This window comes from Phaenicophaeus curvirostris, chromosome 9, assembly GCF_032191515.1.
Source record: "Phaenicophaeus curvirostris isolate KB17595 chromosome 9, BPBGC_Pcur_1.0, whole genome shotgun sequence".
Taxonomy (NCBI): domain Eukaryota; kingdom Metazoa; phylum Chordata; class Aves; order Cuculiformes; family Cuculidae; genus Phaenicophaeus; species Phaenicophaeus curvirostris.
This window is the reverse complement of record NC_091400.1, coordinates 12,995,089-13,018,552: the sequence shown is the minus strand read 5'-3', so window position 1 is coordinate 13,018,552 and position 23,464 is coordinate 12,995,089. Positions and strand designations below refer to the sequence as shown.

General features: G+C 48.1%; 1 protein-coding gene across 3 annotated transcripts in view; it reads left to right on the top strand.

Moving 5' to 3' along the window:
- Window positions 1-3,174: 3,174 nt before the first annotated feature.
- Window positions 3,175-23,464, top strand: part of FAM53B (family with sequence similarity 53 member B) — a 53,339-nt gene continuing 33,049 nt past the window's right edge. Inside the window, exons 1-2 of one of the 3 annotated variants that reach the window (XM_069863557.1) lie at window positions 3,175-3,220; window positions 20,941-21,173. In XM_069863557.1, coding sequence (XP_069719658.1) covers window positions 21,105-21,173 — 69 coding nt within the window. In that variant the 5' untranslated portion in view covers window positions 3,175-3,220; window positions 20,941-21,104. Of the gene's footprint in view, window positions 3,221-20,940; window positions 21,174-21,254; window positions 21,328-22,786; window positions 22,946-23,464 lie in introns of those variants that run through there. The other 2 variants (XM_069863558.1, XM_069863559.1) reach the window with 2 other exon arrangements.

Genomic DNA, 23,464 nt, shown 5'->3' with positions numbered 1-23,464 from the left:
CATTCCCTCTTGTCCTGTCCCCTGTCACTTGGGAGAAGAGGCCAGCACCCTCCTCTCCACAACCTCCTTTCAGGTAGTTATAGAGAGCAATGAGGTCTCCCCTCAGCCTCCTCTTCTCCAGGCTAAACAACCCCAGCTCTCTCAGCCGTTCCTCATAAGGCCTGTTCTCCAGCCCCCTCACCAGCTTTGTTGCTCTTCTCTGGACTCGCTCCAGAGCCTCGACATCCTTCTTGTGGTGAGGGGCCCAGAACTGAACACAGTATTTGAGGAGCAGTCTCACCAGTGCCGAGTACAGAGGGAGAATAACCTCCCTGGACCTGCTGGTCATGCCGTTTCTGATACAAGCCAAGATGCCATTGGCCTTCTTGGCCACCTGGGCACACTGCTGGCTCATGTTCAGTCGGCTGTCAGCCAACACCCCCAGGTCCCTCTCCTCCAGGCAGCTTTCTAGCCAGACTTCTCCTAGTCTGTAGCACTGCATAGGGTTGTTGTGCCCCAAGTGCAGGACCCGGCACTTGGCCTTGGACAAGTAACTCCTGGCTTTTGGACAAGTAACTCCTGGCTTATCTTCAGACGATTCAGGCACAAGCGTGGCTGACAAAGTGGAGGAGGGCTCACGTATGTATTTCATGGTCTATTTATTTTATCCATTTACTGTTTCCATTTCATCTAGTCTCGGGCAGCCCATAGCTCAGCAGTTGTGTGTAGCCCAAGGCAGGCATGGGGGCAGCGAGTGAAGCAGGGAGCTGAAATACAAAGCTGTTGCATGTGCACAGCAAATTATCCATGAAACAGGAGGATTCTTAGATTTGGTGCAAATCCCATTGTATGCCAAATGTACACAGTCCTCATTACAATCCTCTCCGCATTGCAACCCTTCACTTGTTTAGGGTATCTGGTCTCCTTGATTCAGATACTCTCTGACCTAGAACACCTTGATCATATTACAGCGACACAGTTCTCTGGGCATGAAATATTTGTTAAAAATACTTCTCATTGTTATTTAGATACTGTGAATTTCGTGATTCCCCTGAAATGGGAGTATGGATTCTGAAACCAGTCTCCATTTTGTGCTGTTGGAGACCTTCAGTGGAGCTGAGATGTCCCTGTGAGTACGTGGTACACAGCACAGCTGGCTGGGACATCAGCCTCTGACTGGGATGCTTGGAGTCTCTGCGTGGCCTTGGGTGAGGCGAGCACCCTTACTGGTGCTCCTTGCCTGGTAGGAGAAACAAGGATAAAATAATGAATAACTGGGATTGCCCAGGTGCTCAGAACAGCACAGAGTTGTAGGTCATCATGAAAAGGACGCTTCTGAAATTGTTAGCAACCATGGTGCACATGACACGAATAGCAACAAACTGGAGTAGATACTGAAGCACTAGGAGGTCTACACAGAAAGCAGATTGTAGCTGAGCAAACAAATCCTGTGCACTGGAAGTGAATGAAACTGTGTCTGCTCACAAGGCTTAGCACTGTTAAAGCTGAATATTATAATGACTTGGATCCCAGTATAATTTCAGAAGGATCACGGGAATCGTTAGCTTTTTTCCTACCCACAGTTTCCATCTCTGTAAGAAAGGTTTCTAGTCAGTGGATAGCAAAGGCGCTGACATCCAAGACAGAAACACAAATTAGCTCAGAATTTGACTGAATTTTCTGTCCACAATGACTGAACTCGCATGCCTGGTTCTTTAAAACTTGAAAGTGATTTCTGTCCTTTCTCCTTCCAACAAAGATCCTCTGCGCTGTCAACAGAGCAGGGACCTATGGCAAACCTTTATATTTAAACATTACTGAAAATGCTATCTGTGGAAAACAGGTTTATGCTTTAGTAACGGGCATTGATGCACACTGGTAATGCTGCACAGCCAACTCGCCTGTCGGAAAGCACAGAGGATGAGAGGTAAAAAAAGCTGGGTTTGGACCCAGCTCAGAAGCAGACAGAAAGCAACGTTCTCCTTGGTTTTTGGAGACCAAGCCTGCAGCATGCAAGGCTGTCACAGGAATGGATTAAATTACACTGCGATCTTTATTACTGAAATATTCAGCTGGGAAACCACAAGAAAACATTTTCAAACTTGACTCCCGAAGTTCTGGAAAGTTTGCAAGCGTTTTACTGTTACCAGTGTCAATAGATGATAAGAAAAGCAAATACTGAGCGGGATGGAAGCTTTATGCAGAAGCCCTTCCCATCATTGAGCTTCTTTTCCCGTTCGTAGCCCGCTGATACCGGCTGTGCCTGCCTAGTTTTATATGTGCTGAGTACGGAGCCACTTTCCTTGAGATCAGCCCTCGCTATGTTGGCGGGAGCGGCTCCCTTGTTACATTTTCTCCTGCTAGTTCTGCTTACTTTACACCCGTTCTTCTTTATTACATTAAATACTAGCAGATGGCCTTCCTCGGACACCGCTGTAGTTTCTCAGGCCGCAGCATCCCCTGCCCCCGGGCCCTTCCCTGCTCCAGCCAGCCGGAGGCCGGGGACGTGCCGAAGCCTCAGGTTTGTTCCCAACAACATCCGTGTCAGCTGCTTGCGTGTGCTCAAAATTAACGCTTGGACTCTTATTTCACGATGAGTTTTAAGTCTTCCTTTTGGCCGTCGTGAAGTTTTCTCGCTGTCTGGGCACGCAGTTCCGCGGGGAGGGGAAGGGGGCGCCTCTTTCCAAAAGAACCCCTCTTCCCAAAAGAACCCCCCTTCCCAAAAGAAAAGAACCACCTCTTCCCAAAAGAACTCCCCTCTTCCCAAATGAAAAGAACCCCCCTTTCCCTAAAGAACCGCCCTCTTCCCAAATGAAAAGAACCCCCCTTCCCTAAAGAACTCCCCTCTTCCCAAAAGAACCCCCCATCCTCCCCAAAGAGCTCTCCTTCCCTAAAGAAAAGAACCCGCCTCTTCCCCAAAGAACCCCCGTTCTTCCCCAAAGAATCACCCTCTTCCCAAAAGACCCCCCTGTTCCCTAAAGAGCCTCCGCTTCTCCAAAGGCGCCCCCTTCCCTACAGAAGCCCCTTTCCCTAAAGAACCCTCCTCTTCCCTAAAGAACCCCCCTTCCCTTAAGAGCCCCCCTTTCCCCAAAGAACCCCATTCCCACACAGCGCTGGCGGCCCGGGGGGAGGCGCCGGGGTGTGTTTTCTGCGGGCCCGCCCCGCTCAGGAAGTGACACGGCGCTTCCTCCGCCCGCCCCGCGGCGGCAGCGGCGGCGGCAGCAGCGCTGCGGGGCACACGGTGAGCGGCCGGCGGGGCGGGGGGCGCCGCCCGGGGGCTCGGGGTCCGGTCCGTGCCGGAGGGTCTCGCGAAGGAGGGTTTTGATCCTCGGCACCGTTGGGGTTCCGTGCCCGTCCCCGCGCCCGGGCGAGCCGCGATCCCCCGGGAGGTCCCTGCAGGGGGAGAAGGGAGCGCCGGGTGTTGTGAGACAGACCGGACCTCGGTTTGCGAGTGAAACCAGATGCGATAATAACGATAATAAAAGCAGCTTGAAGCGCTGCTGGCGGGGGGCGGGGGCGGCCGTGTCCCGAGGCGGACGGGCTCAGCACCCTCAGCACCGCCCCGGGGCGGGCGGCACTGCTGACCGTGGCTTGGCCGAGGGTGGAAAAAGAAAGAAACCCCGAAACGATGTCGGTAGAGTTTCTAGCGAAAATGTTTGGGGTGGGTCGCGAACCGGATTAATTGGAGCGATAGTTAAAACCTGAGTTTCAGCGCGGTTTGCTCCGTACTTGACCCATCGTGGCTCGCTGTAGGTTTGACGAGAGCCTCTGGTGTATTTTTTCATTTTTTTAGAAGTTCTCTGGAGCCTGAGGAGGGATGTGCGTGTGTCAGAGGCGGCTCTGTGCGGTCCCGGGCGCAGCCGGGGTTGGGGCGGTTCACGCCAGGTTGGAGACGCTTCTCTTGGAGAAGGACACGGCCGCTTTGCCTTGGGAAGCTAGGGGGGCGGGAAAGACCCAACCAGAACCTGAAAGGAGGTTGTGGAGAGGAGGGTGCTGGCCTCTTCTCCCGAGTGACAGGGGACAGGACAGGAGGGAATGGCCCTAAGCTCCGCCAGGGGGGGTTCAGGCTGGACATCGGGAAAAAAAAATTCGTGGAAAGGGTCACTGGGCACTGGCACAGGCTGCCCAGGGAGGTGGTTGATTCACCTTCCCTGGAGGTGTTTAAGGCACGGGTGGATGAGGTGCTGAGGGGCATGGTTTAGTAATTGATAGGAATGGTTGGACTCGGTGATCCAGTGGGTCTCTTCCAACCTGGTGATTCTATGATTCTATGAAAACAACCTGCTGTGGAATTGTTTCCTATTCTCTCCTTCAAAGGCGGAGGCTGCTGGGCACCTGGTGCTTCTGTGGGTGAATCCCTGCATCCAGGTTCTCGCTGCCATGGGGAGGGAGGGAGGGAAGGAGACTTCTGTGACTTCTAGCTTTATACAGGGCCAAGTTCTCCAAGAACTGCGATAGTTGCAGAAAGCAGATGGCCTTTGGGAGGAAGATCAGTAAGAGCTCAGGCTGTCAAATCCAAAACTTTAGATGTAAAATCAGAGCAAATCAGTTCAGTAGATAATTGATCAATTGATAATTGACCTGGATGAGATCCAGGTTCTTATAGATGGAGATCAAACAGGCTGTAGGACAGAGGCAGCGCTGATTAGCACTGGCTAATTTTCAGTTATTTTCACCTGCATAAGTAAATACATGTGCATAATTATGCACACATGCAAATAAGCAAGCAGATAGCAATATAAATTCCCCAAACTGCTTCAGTTAATTGCATGTAATTAATTATTTTAGCTTCAAGGGCTTCATTCACTTTCAGCAAATTTATAGGTAGAATGAGATGTACAGCTTTTTGCCAAAACACCCATATTTCTGTGTAGAACAGGCATGATGGACCAGGTGCTGAAGCGGGGGGGTGGAGGGGAAAGAGGTTTGTCCAGTTTGTCCATTTTATCATTACCAGTTGACTTCTGATTTCTTAAATGGTAGCTACCATGGCAGGAATGTGATTTGAGGCTTTTCTTCCTTTTTTTTTTTCTTTTTCCTTTTCTTGATCTTCATCTGGGTGGAGGTAGTTTGTGCTTTCCCTGTAAAATCTCTAGTAGAAAAGAGGATACCTTAGGTCGAAAGGGCTGATTTTGCTTTTAATTCCTTCCCCCTCTTTTATCACGTGGTTTGGAGAATGATTTTCCTGGGAATAGTCCTAATGAACGTTAATCTGTGGCAGAGCAGACTTTAGACTGTGGGGCTGGGGCAGGGCCAGGTGCCAGAGATGTGCATAGCTCTTCGGAGAGCTCAGCCGGGAGGGGTTGGATCTCCTTTGCGTCCCACGGGAGGGAGAGGGGCCGCAGAGCCTTTGCATCAGGTGTTGCCCTCACCAAAACTACAGCTGAAAGAGCCCACGTTTTGTTCCTGTGGCTGTGGGGGCCCAGGCCAGCAGAGGAGCTGGGGAGGTTGCTCCTCTGTTGCTCCTCAAGCAAGCTTTCTTCGTGGCTGATGTTTTCTTTGCTTTTTTTCTCTCCCGAAGTGGCGGGGAAGAGGAAACAAGCCTGCTGACTCAGGGAATCAGGAGCAAAATAAAAAAAGAGGTCTGATGGCTAGCGGAGCGCTGTGACTATTGGCAGTCTCGTGTGCCTGGTCCAGTTTGGACGTGGAGCAAGGTGGTGATAGCCATTTCTTTGCAGCATCCCTAGCACGCCATGGTTTGCGTTGCAGGGGTTCCTGCTGGGCTGTGCAAAAATATTACCAAAACAACAGCTCCTCCAGCGTGTCTGCTCCCCAGAGAGCTAAATACAAACTAATCAGACGAAGAGAAGGGAATTTTCCACCATGCGACTCATCTGTGAGCCTAGTGGGGCGTTAGGTCTGATGGGCTGCTCCCTACTGACCCTGGCATGGCACAAGTGCCGCTGCATACTTTGGAAATCAGACCTTCCATAAATTCCTTGGAATTGGCTGGCACGGTGGCAGACGTGTGCCCTGGAGCTCTGGTTCTGCACTCAAGGATCTGTGTGAACAGTGGCCGTGGTATAATTACGAAGAATGACTTTTCCAAGGTCACACTATAAGGCAGCCCAGTTACCCGTGACCGGCTGTTTGCTTAGAGCAGCAGTGCAGAATATGGCTCTGGTACAGTGAGCTGGAGAACAGATCCTTGGGCTGTTTTGTTTTTCCAGACTTTTATAAATTGGCTGCCTCCAGAGAGACAAAAATTCTCCAGCAAGAGCTTATTCCTGAAGCCCTGCCAGGTTGGTGTGAGCTCTGGTAGTACAAGCTATGGATGGGTGAGCCTTTAGTCATCAACAGGTGAAGTGCGGATTGAAAATAAAAGTGTCATCATGCAGTTGATTTACACATGGAATTTCTCTTGGCTTCAGGTACTTGATCTGTGCCTGTGACATTTGATATGTTAGATATGTAAGATATCCCATATCGTGCATCTAACTCGTACTGTGAAAGATTTATAGGATTTGATGTGTTAGAAGTTTGTGTTGAAACCCATGGAAGGAGAAAACTGTTAGACTGTCCTGCAGGAGCACTGAAGCTTGCACAAAGTACCGCTGCTGCCAGCACTAGCACTGCAGGCTGTGGGTCCCTCAATAGGTGGATGGGGGTTAACCATGTGGGTTTGGCTTTATAATTGCTGTAATTGAGTAATATTTTAAGAACTGGTTGAGTGAGTGCAAAAAAATCTGTTCTGGTGCATTGCGTTTCTATGCCTTCCCTCTAAAAGAAATGCCCAGGGGAGACTTGGTCATGGCTTCTGCTTTTAGAGGGTTAAATGTAGCAACATCATTGGTGTCACTCCTCTGTAGTCCCTTGGAGGCATCCCTGGGGCTGTATCACTCCCTGTATTTGTGGATCCTGGCCATAGCTTTTGCTTTCAGCAGCCAAAGTGCAGAGCTTGCTCTGTGTGGTAGGTGTGGGACCATAGTAGAGAGAAGACTTACTTTGTGGCTGGTTTGTGCTTATATATCATTATGTCTCCTAGGGTTTGTAAAATAAATCTGGCAAACTTTGAACCAGCAGCTGGAAAACTGCTCTCCTCTCTGCTCGAAACCAGTCCACAAAAGGAAGGACCAGAAGTCCTTTTGATGGCAGAAGAGAAATGGGACTTGGGGGTAGTGGAGCAGAATGACGCTGCCATCGAGGTACATCAGCAATTTGTTTTGGTCTCAGCAGCCAGTCTGGACTGGGAGAGTTAAGCAGACGCATCCCTCATCCTGCTCCTAAATCGGTAGTCTCCTCAGGGACAAGTTAAAGCACTTACATTTAAGAAATTCTCTTTTTTGTGGTTGTCCCTGTGATGACTCTTGTAGTGACCTGAGAGAAGCCATTGTGCCCTTGTGCCTCAGTCGCCCTGGTTGTGCAATCAGAATCATCGCTACTCCTCTGCACCACTGGGAAACATTAGGGAGGGAAGGCCTTATTAGTGAAGGCACTAGTCTTGTCTCTGATCAGGACAGGCTAGCAGCACAGTTAGGCCAGGTAGCAATTTCAAGTGACATGGGAAAGTCACAATAACTCTGAATTTAGTGTTTGTGTGCTTTCTTTAATATTATAGAAAATAGCCGCCTAGTGTGTTGGGTTGTTGGTGCTGTAAAATTATTTCGAGTATATTTATTATTTATTTAATTATCACGTGCTTTTTCTGTCCCAGACATTACAAATGAATATTGTATAGTATTTTTGAAAGGACACGTTTTAATACTATTAAATAGATACGAAAAGCTACAGTTTTATGCAAAAGCTGAAGATCTCCCATGATTAAAAAAATCCACATTTGATTTTGTAGCCTCTCTGTTAACTCCAATAAAGATTCTCTTTATTGGGCTATCAGTTGTGTTATAATTGAAATACAGTGCAACAGATGATACTACTTGGAGTGAAAGCATTGTGGTTAATGAAGATTTACAGCTACCGATAGCTTCATTTAGAAACTATCACCCACTTTTTCGGTTGGGCATGGTTTGTGTTGTTGGCAGATTACTTTTTTTCACAGAGGTTTCATGTGAATTGCTAAGTATTTTAAATTTAATTATAAAAAGAATTCCAGCTCTCCAGCGTGATGGACTGTGCTGTTGATGTCCTCCCTGTGCCTATCTCTTGCGGACACCCACAATGCACTGTGGAGGTAGCAAGTTAAAAAGGAGCAGTGTTAGAGGTGAAGTGAGAGCTGGGTCAGCCCTCCTGGTGTTGCACAAGCCATCCTGGTGATGACACTGGGACGTGGGGCTGCTGGGCATAAGGGGTGTCGCAGCTCACTGGAGGTGCAGGGTGAGGGACAGGAGAGCCACCCACGCTCCTGGAGACTGCAATGGGCATCAGCAGTTCTAGTAATTTTCCAAATTAATTCTTGCTGGAACATATTGTATAGAAAAGGCATCCAGTGCAGAGATAAAAACGCAGTGAGGATGGAGAACCCGCTGCAGTCATTTATTGTGCTGTTACTTTAGTGTAATGATTATTGTCCATGCTGCTCGGGGTAAAAACTGCACTTTGCCCTTACTCTGAACCTGGATAGTTTCAGCTTCCCGCGGTACTGGGTGGTGTTAGACTGCTGCTCTGCTCCCTCTGAAGGATCTGCTCACCATCTCCTTCCCTCTCTGAAGGTGGCCGGGTTGCTGCTGAGCAGTTACAACTCCATGTTCCCCAAGTCTTGCCCTGTACCTGTGTCATCAAGCCCCTCAGTTATTCCTGGGGTGTTCTCCAGATCACTAACAGATGTGTCAGAAGGCTTCACATCCCCATAGCAGTTATGGGTTGCAGAATATGGAGGCAATAATATCTCTTTTCCTGGAGAACTCCAGGTTATGCAGTTCACATACCTTGGTACTCCGCTGCACAGTGCAGGGCCCTGGGGACATACCCTTGCCTTCAAGGCAAGTATCTTTTAAGCAGTTTATTTTTTAAGATTTAACAACATCTCAGTTAAAAATGTGTGCCGGTTGCTTCTTCTTTATCATGAAGCTGTTCTTCTCCATATTTAGTGCTCGAGTCACTTACGGTGCACTGATTTCCCTTCCCAATTATTGCCAGAAATATTATGTGATGTAAGGTGAAAGCCTTTCTGTTGGTTTCTGTTGAAGCTGGTGTTGCCTTTTTATTCCCAGGTCTGTTCGAAATTCCTCACTTAAGCAGATACTGATAATTGTGATCCATTTCTTTGTGCTTTAGTGAAGTCTGTTTGACCAGCGCTCCCTTTACTGGCACAAAGACATCAACTGAGATGAGAGCTCTCTTCTTGGTGTTAGTTGTGCTTCCTGACTCTCTGTCCTTGGACTGAAACCCGAGCCTTGCAGGGCTCGTTTTGTCAGGGTTGTCACGTTGGCCGTGCTGGCTTGTCCTTGTCCTCGGGGAGTGGCGGCAGTGTTGGCTCAGAAGGCTTTTTGGCACAATCTTATAAAAGTTGAAGGTGTAAATTATGTGGAGCTGTTGTTTAAGAAAGATCTATATTTAGTGCCTGCTGTTTAATATCATCCCAGATGACTCTTGACAAAGTTGCCTGTATCATTTTGTTTTCTCCTTAGGACAGCGTTAATACTATGCATCCCTTTTCTGGATCATTACAGCTGTTCTTTCTCTCTTCAGAGTTGTCGGTGGGACTTCTTGCTGTCGTTAACATCTATAAATCCCCTGTACCTTGCTTTCTGACAGAGCCTGGTGTTTAATTTGCATTCTCATGCATTTTGAGGTGGTGCTGTGATTTACAAATTCTGAGAGTCGTAGGATGTTGAGGCTCTGGAACGAGTCCAGAGAAGAGCAACAAAGCTGGTGAAGGGGCTGGAGAACAGGCCTAATGAGGAGCGGCTAAGAGAGCTGGGGTTGTTTAGCCTGGAGAAGAGGAGGCTGAGGGGTGACCTCATTGCTCTCTGCAACTACCTGAAAGGAGGTTGTGGAGAGGAGGGAGCTGGCCTCTTCTCCCAAGTGACAGGGGACAGGACAAGAGGGAATGGCCTCAAGCTCCGCCAGGGGAGGTTTAGGCTAGACGTTAGGAAAAAATTCTTTACAGAAAGGGTCATTGGGCACTGGCAGAGGCTGCCCAGGGAGGTGGTTGATTCACCTTCCCTGGAGGTGTTTAAGGCACGGGTGGATGGGGTGCTGAGGGATATGGTTTAGTGTTTCATAGGAACGGTTGGACTCGATGATCCGGTGGGTCTCTTCCAACCTGGTTATTCTGTGATTCTGTGATTTCTTCACTCATTAGTGCAGCAAGTTGATACGTATTTTTCCATGTGCTAAAGGTGGACATTTTTGGTGCCCTGTTTCTGCTGGGAAATTGTTCGGCTTTGTGCGCTGACAAAATGCCTGGCATGATACCTTTTCCCATAGCCTGCTGGCAGCTTTGGAGCCAGGATGGGGTGCAGCATTTAGGTAATTTCTCCTCAGGATGCCATCTGGGAAGGGGTTTTCATAGTTCACCTTGCACTGGGGCTTATGCCTCTGTCCTTTAGGGTTCTCATTTCCACAGTATTGAGTAATCTGTTTCTTCTCCCGATTTTCTCCGCAGGGTGGGAGGAAGAGGAATGTATGGAGATGCTGAAGACTCATGGGGCAGAGAATGCAGGGTTTTTTAATTTTTTTTTCTCCTTTACTGTATGTTATCGCTTTCATAAATGAGCTCAAGGAAGACTGGGCAGGATAGTGTGTGTGCTAGCCCAAATAAAACTGGGGACTGTTTTCGTTTCCACTTACTGCTGGATAGAGTTTTTTCTTGTGTTTCTGAAGCGGGCTGCAAAATCCAGGCTTTCATTGGTGCCAAGCCATAGCAGAGCTCATCACAACCCACTCCAGCTGTTCGGGGACTGAGCATCTCCAGGAGATGAAGCATCCCAAAGCCAGGAAAATTCTCCTCTGCAGGCATTACTTCTTCAGCTGGGTGATTGCCTGCTGGGGTACTTTGCTTTGGGGCAGGGAGAGCCAGCTCACTGGCCTGCAGTTGCAGTGGCTTGGGGGGAAACATTTCACTGCTCAGCCCTCAGGTGGCCCCCAAAGGAGCCAGACCACAGGAGGTTTGGGCTTTGCATGCTGCTGATACCGTGCAGGAGATAAGCATGTGTTATAGCAACAGATTCTTTATTATTCCAACCTTGCAAGTGTCTCCCTGTAATGTTAAAAACAGTAGCTGAAACCCAAATCCAAACTCTGATTGAATGACTCTGTGGAAATGCTGTCGGGTTCTTTTTTGGTGGGGCTTTGATTTAAACAAGTAAACACAGTGCGTGGGTGTTTGTTTTGACTTCTTCCTCATAGCAAAAGGCTTCCTTCAAGGGAAAGTGAAGCCTCCAATGTTATTCCCTATCACAGCATCAGTCCATTCTGCCCGCAGCCTGGTGTTGGTGATGCCTTTGCTGCATGCCCGGGCCCCATGGTGCCAGGCTTGCCCAGCGGCTGTGGGAAACCCCTGATTTCCCCAAGTATTGGAGGTGCCCAGTGCCCAGAGCTCTGATTTTTCCACCTGTACATAGTGTGGTCATTGCACCCAACTGACATGGTGCTACAGGACATCCCTGGCTTTTGTAGGTGTTTCGCACCGCTTGTCCCACGCTATTCACCTCTATTCCCCTCAAAGATTCCCAAAATTGCCTCCAGCTTTAGCTGCACCAGTTTTATATATTAGAAATAGCCTTGCCATGCAGCAGGCAGTTGCTAGAGGAGGCAAGGTGGCTGCAGCCCATCTTCTCCTTCCCCTGCTGAAATAGGAGGAGTCCCCTTTCCTCCCTGCACATTCCCTCATCTCCTCCAGAGCTATCAAATCCAGCTCCTTGGCAGCCAGTGCATGTAGGAACTGTCTTCTGGTAACAGATTGTTATGTATTTAATGAAGCCGAGGAAAACAAGAAATTTAAAGGCTGCAGGGCGATACAAGTTTGCTGTTCAGTCTGCCAGATTTGCACTAATTCAGACAACTCACAGATGTTTGGCTCCTTGTTCATTAGAGAGATTTATGTGAGATGTAGGGCTTGGAAATTTATTCCCGGTGTGCTGGAGAGACTGAGCTGGTAGCGTGGGCAAAGGTTTCTTGGCTCTGGAGAACTCTCTGGATGCACCATTGCCGTACCTTCCCCTTGTCAGTGCAATGTTGATGGCAACAAATGGACAAACAATGGGTAAGTGTGCCTTTTGGTTGCTAAGAGGATTAATAAAGGCTCTAGGTTTGTCCTTCAGGAGCCAAGGAGCTCCTTGAAAGCTTTTTCTCAGCTGAGGAATGAAACCTCAGAGATTGCCCATGAGCAGAAGTACTTTGGTCAAATGCAAACAGTGGTCTTGTAGGGTTTGCAGGTGGTGGTGGGCATGTGTGGTGTCCTGTGTGGGCACAGAGACTGTCTGCTGAAAGCATTTGTAACTCTTAAAATGTTGCCTGCATAGTTCAGATAGGTAATTTCAACTTTTGGAAGTTCTTAAGTGATGGTTTTGCTGGGTTTCACATGAGGTTCTGCAATCTTGGGGTATTTATCCATAAAGATGAAGTGTTAGGAGATGATGTGAAGTCTGGTAATTGATACGTGCATCCACTATATCCCTGCTTTAAACACAGCTATTTCTTCAGGTGACATCCTATACTGATTCCCCAGCTCAGCCTCACAAAATGGGATAAATGTGACTTGCGAACAGTATCCAGATCTGTTCTGAGAACAGTGATGGTCTTCTCCTGTTGCTTGTCCAGCTTTCCTCAGGTACATTACAAGATAGCCCAGATCTTGCTCATGCTTGGTCCATGTGGTGTTTTTTGGTGGACACTGTTAAGTAGGAAGTGGCTGACTGCAGTCAGTGTTGCAGTGCTGAGCTCACTTTGCAGCTCCAAGACATGCTTCTTGCAGAGACCCCAAGAGCTCTGGAGCAAACAAGGGAGCCTGGGCTGGGCCAGAAGTCTCCGTAACACTCAGAGCATTATTATCTGGCTGTAGGTAGGTGGACACCTTGTTAGAGGCGGCTATTAAGATGAGTTTATCTACTATTTGAAATTGTTTGTGCTTGAGAAGTGAGTCTGTAAAAATGGCACAGCAAGGCTGTGTTTACTGTCTCTGTCTCAGGCATTTCAGGCTGCATAAAGGAAAAGAATATAAGGAAGAAACAAGTATTGTGTTTTGTGTCTGTTTACTAAAGCAGCATGCTCTGAGCAATAATTGAAAGTAAACCTGGACTCTCCTGACTTGTTCGGCATCCCTAGTTGTTAAGATTAAGCAGCCAAAGGAAATCTCAATTCAGCAATTCCTCAGCTTTTGGGAGTGTGGCCAACACTCACAGTGTCTCACAGACCGTTGCAAATTCTTGTAATAAATCTCACAACTTGGGGGGGAGCAGAAAGGTGAGATGGTTCATTGGACCAGCAGTCTAGACTGCTGCTGCCGCTTCAGTTGCTCTTCTATGGAGGCAACCCTTGGCATGATATTTCCAATATTCCTTGGAAATAGTACTCAAAATTAGGGACAGTCTCCTAATGAATGGACTAGGCAATGATTAAGGGTTTGTTCAAAGAGAACATGCCATTTTTACAGTTGTTTGGACTAAGAACATCCTGTAGGTTATGTCTATATGGCCCACACGGCACCAGCAGTGTGGCTGCTGGAAGGACTGTGTTCTTGTGGGACTCCCCTGGGAGCAGTCCTGCTGGGGGAAGGAGGGTGCTGGGCTCACGGAGCTAAGCTGAGCTCTGCTGTGTGTCATTCCCAGTGCTGCAGCAGGTCTATGGCAGAGCGATGTGCTGGGGATGCCCCATCAAGCTGGAGCAGCTTGTCGGCCTGTGCATGTGGCCAGGATGGATTTCTTTGAAGGTCTGATGCTGGTCCTCCGTGAAAATTTATGTGTAGGCTGAATGTGTAATCAAGAGATATTGAAGACTCCGTATTAGTGCTCCAAATGTGTATGCCCCTCTCCTTAACTACCGTTCATGGGTCTTGTGTAGTCACTTTGCATGTTGAATGGGCACCTCACTGCTGGAGGAGACCTGCAGTCTCCTTGTTCTCACCTCTCTCTTTGCTGGTTGCTGTTTTGCCGTGACTAATTTTGCTCTCTTCCTTTCCTTTTCAGTGGCCAGGGAGGAGAAGGCAAAGTCACTGCCAGCACCATTTTCTTTGAGCTGAGATGTTGAGACAAAGCACCTCTGTCCCTACCCTGTCCTTTCAGTCCCTTTCTGCTGCTCGTGTGTAAGGGAGTCTTTCCCCTGCCACTCCTGTTCCCTAAGAGCATGGAGGCAATAAACCTGATGTGTTTTACTCAGCTAGATGGTGCATAGTTTTCCTTAAATGCTCTTTCTTCTTCTCGGTGAGAGCTTGTGTGCAGACAAAAGTCCAACCCAAACACATAGATCTGGATGTGAGCTTGGACTTCAGGCTTTCTAGGGGTTATGGGTATTTGGACATGCAGTTTGGAGCTTGGGGTTCTGGGGACATGCTGCCATGCTTGACTTTGGTGTCAGGTTGAGACAGTGCCCAAGCATTCAGAGCCGAGAATTGGATTGAAATAACAGATTTTTATCTGCTTACTAATTAATCCGGTTGTGGGCAGAACCCTGGTACATCTGTTGTTCCTGGTAGCTGGGATTGAAGTCAGACCTCCATAAGTCAGGTTGTACGTGGCCATGTGTGTTCCTATTGGGGCCCCTCAAGATGGGCACTGTTGTGGTAAACCTCGGCGCCTTCTGGCTATGGGTTTTGTTAGCCTGGCTGTAGAGGTCTGCTCTGGCTGTGCTGTCCTGTGCTGGCAGCTCTGTGGCATGCACGAGTGCTGGGCGAGAACCTCCATTCCTGCGTGAAGCTGTTGGTCATAAGCAGCAGGAAGGTGTGGCTCTTGAAGCCGTGCAGACCTGTGGAGCGACGCTCATCTTGGACACAACCTGTTACTGCTTTCCCCTTTGCTATATATACTGGTTGTTAAAAATGTCAGCGTAGGCTTTCACTTTAATGGTGAAAGTGTGTCTTTATCTTGTTAACCCTAAAAAAAGTCTAGTCTAGCTGCAAGCAGAGGACTTTTCTTTATTCGTTTTGTTTGGATGGCAAATTCAGAGTACTAAAGCATGTTGTGAGCCCTCAGCAGGCTGAGGCAGGAGTCGTGCACAAGGGGAGCACCATGCAGGATGTGTGGTCTCCACTGGAGCCCTTTGCTTGCCTCTCAGCAGGACGATGTCTGCCCTTCCAGGAGCTGGGGGAGAGCCCGTGGAGTAGGAGGTGACTGCAGGGTCAGGGCGAGATGGGGTAGTGCTGCAGTTTTTCTGCTCTGAAGGTTGGACAGCTTGCCGCAGCTCTTTCCTTTTGACAGAGTCCCAGGGGATGATCCTGACGTGCCTGCATCCGTGGAAATTTTGTCCTTTCAAGTCACATGCGCTGACTCGTGATCCTGTTTTCTCAGGACTCGTCCACGGGGCATTTTCAAAGCGTGAAGACTTCTTCTTAGGCCCTGAATGGCATCTTTCACATCCGTTGGGAGTTTTTGCACCATAAATAGAAACAATATTTGCCAAAAATGCAGAATAGTGCTCAAGCAAGGGGAGTGAGCTGCCCAGAGCTGAGCACCTCTCAGCCCTGGTGCCAAGAGCAAATTATTGCCCGAGTGAGGAAGTGAGCCTGCACTTACCTACGTGCAAGTGACAGCCCTCAAGGATTTTTCCAAATTCGGGATGCAGTTCATTGACAAATTCAAGATATACTACTTGGTATTCTGTGAAGCAGTGATGGTGAGACAGGCTGTGCAATGAGTAGAGTCAATGTAGCCCCAAATCCCTCCTCAGAAGCAGAAGGATGGAGGTGGGGGCACAGTTTTTATTTTGGATAAACATTGAAACGTGATGTTCTGTAGAAAGCATCAAATCCTATAATTTTCAATTGTAGTAACCAGTTTCGGCTATTTTCCCCAAATTCCTTGTAGGTCACCTGTAGCATCTGGAGAGGGGTTGGCTGGCTGCGGGGTGCCCAGACTCCGCGGTGGTCTGTGTGCATGGAGAAACTGGGGTCTGCCTAACAGGAGGAGAATTTCTGTCAAATTGATGAGAGGAGGAGGGCGGTTAAGCTTTAGAAATGTGCTTAGAGTTTGGCCCAGGGGGATTAGGTTTGGTTCTTCAAGCGTGTGTGTCTAAATGTTTTTTTTTGTTCTATGTGATAATGGCAGCTCTTTGCTCAGCCTGTTGTTTTCTGCTCAGAGGAGGCGAGGTTGGCACGCCAAACTGCATTTATTTGCATTTTCTCTCAGAAAGCCATTTATGTCAAACTGCTGCCTCTGTTCTTACTCGTGTTGATTGCTCCTTTGGTGGCATTTGCAACTTCTGAACTGATGTTACTGAACCCGCCTGGACTGGGGTAAACCCTAGGGCAGCAGCTGCCAGAAGGTGCACTGAGCCAGGAGTCTTGGCTTGCTCCAGCCTTCTTTCCGAAGCACCTTGTGCCTTTGTGAAGCATCAGCATTAGCTATGTGGACACAGATGGCCAGAGTTTGCAGCGTGGTGATAGTAGGAATATTTTTCATTGAGCCAAATCATGCTCTCGGTTGCACCGTAGCATTTTTGAACGACACTGCTGGTGGTGATGAAACCAAGTCTGCAGCTATGCTGAGGTTAGAGCCTGGGCTTGGGTGATTGTCCTTCCTTCACTTTCACGGTTTGGAGGGACTTAGAAGTGGCTAGAAATCCTCTGCCTGGAGATGGATGAAGAGCTCTCTGTTTCGTTCAGAAAGTAAATGCCAGGAATGCTTCTCTTTTCCTCTTGCAAGGCTTTAAGAAAACTTTCTGTGAGTCGAAAGGGTGCCTGAGTACTTCTTCAGGCATGGCACTGGGAACAGTGCTGGAGTGGGAAGTGGGGTCCCGTGTGGGTTGTTGTTTTGTCACTGAAGGCTTTGGGCAGCAGAGTTTAAAAATTCAGCAGCGGCAAGTGATTTATACTCCAAGAGTGATCCCGCTGTGCTGCTGTCAAGGTGTATCAGTATGCAAAATACAGCTCCAGCTCCTCATTTCTGCATGCCATTTTTGCCTGTAAATAGGTTCTATGTCAGAGTGTGTGTCTGGAGATGGCTTTTTTGAGCTGGACAGAGGTGGAGTTTTTTCTGTACAGAGAGTGATGGTCCACCACAAGCTGAAATCTGTGGGATGCTAGTCCTCAGTTGTCTTCATGAAGAGTACTGCTGGGGCTCAGAGGTATGGGTGTGTTAATGTTGGTTACTGTTCAGGCTCCCTCCAGCTGTAGCTGAACATCCAATAGACAGTTTGCTAAATCCTGTGGTCCTTCCCATGCATTTTGTTGCAGAGGGTGGACGGTACAGCTGTGACACCTGCGTGGTACTTGGAGTCTGTAGTGGGAGCACCAGTCATGGTGCAGGGAGTGGGACCTCACTGCAGGAAAGGGTGGTTTGCCCACGGGGGGCAGTTATAGGGCTGTGCTCCTTGCCAGTACCTTGTAAGAAGAATATTTGTTCACAAGAGTTACTTTTTAAGCTTATGGATGAAAGTTGGAACAGTAATTTTTTTTTAAGACCAACTCTTCTGCTGTGATACTGTCTTGAAAGCAGATGTAAGAGAAACTTCTTTCCACCCTGCAACTGCCAAAATCACAGGGGCTTCTGCTTGATCTATATTTTGAAGCAATACACACGGAAAAATTACTTGTTTGCTAAAATATGGGGTTTTCCATGCAGTAGTGCTGCTTGTGGGTGCTCTGTGCAGCTTGGGAGATTGCATCGGTCCCAGTGGTCATGGCCCAAGTCTAAACTTAACTATCTGCGTCCCTCCATCAAGGTTCCTTTGATTGCACATGAGGAAATACATGTCTTAAGATAATTAGTGGTCCCCAAAGAGTATCTTTTTATTAGCACGTGTGTGTGTGAAAGCCTCCAGTCTACAAATACACAGTAGTTTCCTTTTCAGAGTCTCCAGGGAGAACATCCCAGGTCTGCAGAAGCATTTTTGTCCCACAACACTTGTTTGCATTGATAGGACGTGATGGGGCAGGACTCTGTTGGGTCATGCTGTGCGTCAGGAGCCTGGTGAAGCAGGGTGGGGAGCCAAAGATCACATTTCACTGGAAAGTTTTCCTTTTTATTGCAGCTTCTCTGTGGGGATGATTTCAAAACTAAGCCAAGTGGTAGTGCAAAAAGCTGAAAGCCCACCTTAGACCCGATGTGGGTTGATGTTAGCTGCTGCTTTAGGCACATGTGGCATTTTGCTGCATTACCATTAGGGTTGCATTAATTACAGGAGATGCAGGAGAGGGGAGGTGCAAGGCAGCGTATGCTGTGGCCTGTCCAGCTCAGGCAGGGAGCATCTGCCTGTACTTGCCACTGTTTCTGCCTGCTGGCTGCCACACACCTGGGAGTGTATAGGAGTCTGCTACAGCAACATTAATCATTACCTTAGGGAAAGATAATTATTCATGAAGAAATCATACCCTGTTAATGAAAAAACATACTTAACTGCCTTCATGTTACTCTGAACACTTGTTTGATCTTCGCTGTCCATCCTGCCACTGTGCCAGCAATGGCCTTGGCGTCCTACAACACACAGTGAGTCTGGCCTCATGGTAAGCATCACTGTCTCTGCGTCAGGATCAGGCACGAACTGATCTGTGGCAGATAAATAATAAACCTTGGCTGGTTTTAGGCCCTGTCCTGTGCTTTAGCCATCTATGGGATGATGTGGAGGAGTTGCAGGGCACTGCCAGCTCTGAGGGAAGGCTGGAGCCTCCTGAAGAGCCTCCTGTTCCTCATCCTTGGGGAGGTTTTAAACCTCTTCTCTGGGGGGCAGCTGGCCCCACAGGTCTGGCAGGAGGGTGTTTTTCTTGGGGAGTGGGAGCTGTATTCTGGCAGCTGGCTCAGACACTGGTGAGGGCAGCTGTTGCCTTGCTCCCTGTTCCCAGTCTACAGCTTAACCGCAGTAGCTGGTGCAGTTGAAGTTGTGGAGAGAGCGCTCATGAGAAGAAAGAGGAAATGAGCCAGTAAGGATGGAGTGCTGTGTGCTGCAGCAGTGCCTTGTTGTGCTGGAGGTGCTTCATACCCAGTGTTGGGGGTCTTACAGTGAAAAATTGGAGGCTTCAGCAGCGAGTATACCACCAGCATTGCTTATTTTCCCCTGTATTGCTCTTTGCTGTTTCTGTGTTATTTGGTCCTCGCTTCCATGCATCTTTTGTTTGTCCCCATCTGTTCGCTGTTATGTGCAGCTCGTTTTGGGGAGCACCCCCTCACCTCGTGCTTGTTCAGAGCCTGATGTAAGCACTCATTCCTCCTGGACAGGACCTCTGGGTTTTCCTGCGTACCAGCAGGTTTGATGCAAGGACCGAAACGCAGAAATGTAAAACTCCTGTGGAGCTTATTAAGGACCCTGCAGTGACTCTTTTTGCTTGTTCCTGGAAAACAATGTGATGTCCTCAAGCTGGCCCCAAGACAGGGCTTAGGGAGCCTCCTGAGCATAACCCTGGGGGTCTGTGTGCTATAACAGAGATGTCTGAGCTGCCTTCAGGATCACTGGGGAGCTGCAGCGCCAGGATGATGGGGCACACTGCTGTGTTAGTCAACTGGTCCTCCAGCTACATTATCCTCCCTTATGTCGTCCTCTCCTTGCACCATGAGCCCAGGCTATCCATAGTATAAATATATGATCCAGGCTTGCAAATTATGTGTTATTTTGGTGGTCTAAAATGCTTTACTATGTTCTCTTTGATTATTTCCATTTGTTCATTGGCCTGCCCAGAGGTTTATGATGGAACTACCAGTGAATTGTGTATTATAACCCCACCGATGTCCTGTAAGAAGCTGGAGACTGTACCAGCTGCTCTTGGGAACAGTAAATCTTTGAAAAACGTATTGATTCCCAATCCTGGCTTTGCACTCTGGATGAACTTTGTCCTCACAAAATAATAGAAGGTGATTTTTCTTTGCCAGCCAGCTGGCCTTCAAAGCTACTCGTAACACTTATCGCAAGCTCTAATCCAAGTAAACACAGAAAAGATGATTTACAAGTTGGGAAGAGAAGCCTTATTAGTTCATAATGAGGCTTAATACTTAGTGACATATTCTCAAATGTTGTCCTGAAATATCGCAATTTGGTTTTGGCTGCATGTTACAAGATCAGTGGTTTATACTCTTCTGATCACGCAGATGGTGGTTTTGGTTGTTTGCATTAACTGCAAGGCAGCAAAATAGCAAAACAGGATTAGAGGAGTGATTTGGGGAAAACACTGATTTCTATAATCAGATTTGAATTGCAATCTGTCTGCTTTTACACAGGAGTAAGTTTATTGCAGAGGATGCCAGGAGGTGAGGCAGAGCTCATGATCAGGTCTGTGCGGTGCTATATGAGCCTGGCTTACAGTTCATTTTTTAATATGCACTCCTCATGGTGCAGCCTTTAGCTTTTCCTACCTGAAACTACCTAAGATATTTCTTTTTTCTTGGTAAGGACCAAGAGGCATGGTTTGGCCCTTAGGATTTAGGGCAGGGAGCCTTCTCCTTCCTTGCAGGCAACTCTTTGCCTTGTTTTTTTCCTCAAAGGACTCTTCAAGGGTTGGGAATTGGGAACTAGGGTGGGACAGGGGCATTCAGGAGATTTCACAGACTTGATGATGCTGGAGTGGCTTTTTCTTCTGGACATATGCTCCCTGTTGGTCTGGGGTTAGAGCTTCTGTGAGATCAACCCTGGGGCTTTAACAAGCCCTTCTTTTGAAGCCTTGATATCTTTCATAATAGGGGTTGTGAGTTCCATTTTTCAAAGGGAGAATTACAAGGAAATGCTATTTATTTGAAATATTTTTGTCCCTCCAACTCACCTTGTGAACCTTACGTGTTGCCAGCTGCTCATGCCCATCCCATGGAACACTTCCTGCAGAGGAACACCAGCAATAATTAGCACCTAAAATTAATAATCCCTTGGAGTAACGGCTGTTGGGCTGTTTTTCAGGCAGTGCTCGCTCCATCCCCAGCACTTCTACCCTCATCCTGCTGTCCCCCCAGACAAGTCCTGTAAAGCTGTTCTTCTCTCTCTGTACATGTACAGGGAGTTTTCTGCACTCGAAAGCTGTTCCTGTGCGTACCCCAAGGAGCCAGGAGGGCTGAACCTTTCCCAGGGGAACATGCACTGAAAGAGGAGCTTTTCCAGAGCCTGGCTGCCAACATCCTTCGCCTGGACCCTGATGGACTCTGAGGCAGGACTGCATTACCATGGTGATGATCTTAACCAAAATTTGTGGAAACAAAGGTGCTGACTCCGTAACATGCAGGACTGAGCTGGTAAGCTTTGTGAAAACTTCGTTTAAAACTCTTGCTGCAGAGAGCTTCTCCATAACTTTATAATAAGGGATTTTTGTTGTGGGGCCAGATCTTTAGGTGGTTTATAGCACTGATTTCTGTTGGGCTGCATTAATATCGAAGGAGCAGATGATCAGTAAGTGACTGGAGTGCTGTGGCTTTTGCATATGTGAATTTCAGTAAGTATACAATGGAGTAAACAGAAGAAAAAAAAAATCAATGCCATGAATAGCACAGGCAAGAAGTTGCTTCAGCAGTGGTGAACAGGTGCTCTTCATTAATAGGAGGATGAGCAAGAGGGAAGCAGGATTAATTGGGAGATGGCCAAGGGCAGTGCTGCAGTACTTAACAGTCTCACTGGCAGCCTGGAGAGATGCAAATCCAACCACACCGAATGAGCAGGCAGCAGGTAAAAAAACGAAGCAGGGGCAGCAAACAGACTAGATGATGCTGAAAAAGTCAAAAAAGGCAGTGGGGCCATGTGTACCGATGGTAGCAGGACTTGAGGGCCAATTTGTTGTCTGTTGCAGTGGCAGAGCGAGCTGAGGATGGTTTGGAGGGGTAGGAGCAGGAGGTGTGGGATGATGGAAGAAGCTCAGGGCAAGACTGGTCGAGGATGTTTGCTCCTCTGTCCACCAGGAGATATTGTCATATGGCAAGAAGAAATGAGACTGAAATGCTATTCCTCACAGGGTGTGCTGAGAGCCTCAGATAGGGGCGTGCAGGAACAGAGTAGGAAGCATTTGGCAAGATTAGCCATAAATGGGCATTTTGAGCATAAAGGAAATATAAATGCCTTAGTTTGCTGAGGATGATGAGCTGTCCAGCTGGGTTTCCCAAGCAGATAGCGCAGTGAGCCGTGGCAAATGCAGGCTGCCCTGGTGGTCTGTGGCAGAGTAGAGAGCAGGCAAGTCAGAGACAGCATTACATTGTGGCTTAAAAGAATAAAATTTTGGAAGGAAGAGTATTGATACATTGTAAAACCACCTTTGCTTTAGTATTGGCTCCTGCCCAAAGGCAGCAGCTTCCTTTGCCGCTGCTTGGGGCAGCAAGAAGGGGATCTGAGCGTCCAGTGGTGACTGTGCACAGGAGGCGTGCAGGGCAGCTGGAGGGGAAGTCACTGCAGAGGTGGATGAGAAGTAGTTTCTTCTGCTGCTGTGGGAAGGCATGGGCACGCAGGCTGTGCGATGGCAGACAGCGGAGGTGCGGAGCTGTAACGTGAAACTTTGCCCTCACACATATGCCGATTGTGTCCCACAGCTCTGTGTCTGCGTCAATAGTGCAGTGATAGTCCTGGTTACACAGGCTGAGTGGCTGGGTGGTCTGGGCTGTTAAATTGGGATAGGTGTTCACAGGAAGACTGATCCACCAAAGGAAGCAAGAGTTTTTCAGTGGACTTCATGGGAAAGACAAAAAAGCTAAGCTAAAGGAAATAAATGTCCAAGCAGTAGGGCAGTATCACCTACCAACACTTGATGGGCTTGTTTGGTTCAGTTCCCGGTCTGGGGTTAGATGAAACTCCTAGAAAATGTTAATTATGCTCAATATGAGACATGTGTCATCTAAAGATGTTCTTCTCCCTCATGCATTTGCAGGCGCCAGCTGATCTCTGGGGCTGGCACACAGATGTGTGCTGACACAACTGTTGCCTTGTCTGGGGCTTGTCCCACTTCTTTGCTACACTTTGGCCACTCTTTGGTGACAGCTGTGTCTCCTCACTGTCTGCTAATTAATTCCACCTGCCACTTCATAAGGTGGGGCCTGACAGATAGAAATAGCTTGATTTCACCTTGAGAAGTGGCACATGCTCCAAAGAAGGGGACCAATCTTTATTTACTTTCTCCCCATGTGCACCCCATTGTTGTTTTCTACCTCCATGTCCCTCTATATACATTATTTACAGTGTATGAAGTGAGATCCTTTTGTTGGATTGCTCTGTGCAGGCAGGTGCCAGCATTAGGTACGTTGTTGTTATTATTGTTGGGGTTTTTGTTATTATTTACTACTAAAATATTTACTTTACTGTGAGGGTGACAGAGCACTGGAACGGGCTGCCCAGGGAGGGTATGGAGTCTTCTTCTCTGGAGATAATCAAACCCTGCCTGGGCGTGTTCCTGTACAAGATGCTTGAGGTGACCCTGCTTTAGCAAGGAGGCTGAATTAGATGGTCTTTAGAGCACTCTAAAAAGCCCCAGCTTTCTGCGATTCTGTAACTGCTATCATTATTTGAGCAGGCAATGTGTAACACATGGATTCAGAATGGAGGGTGTGAA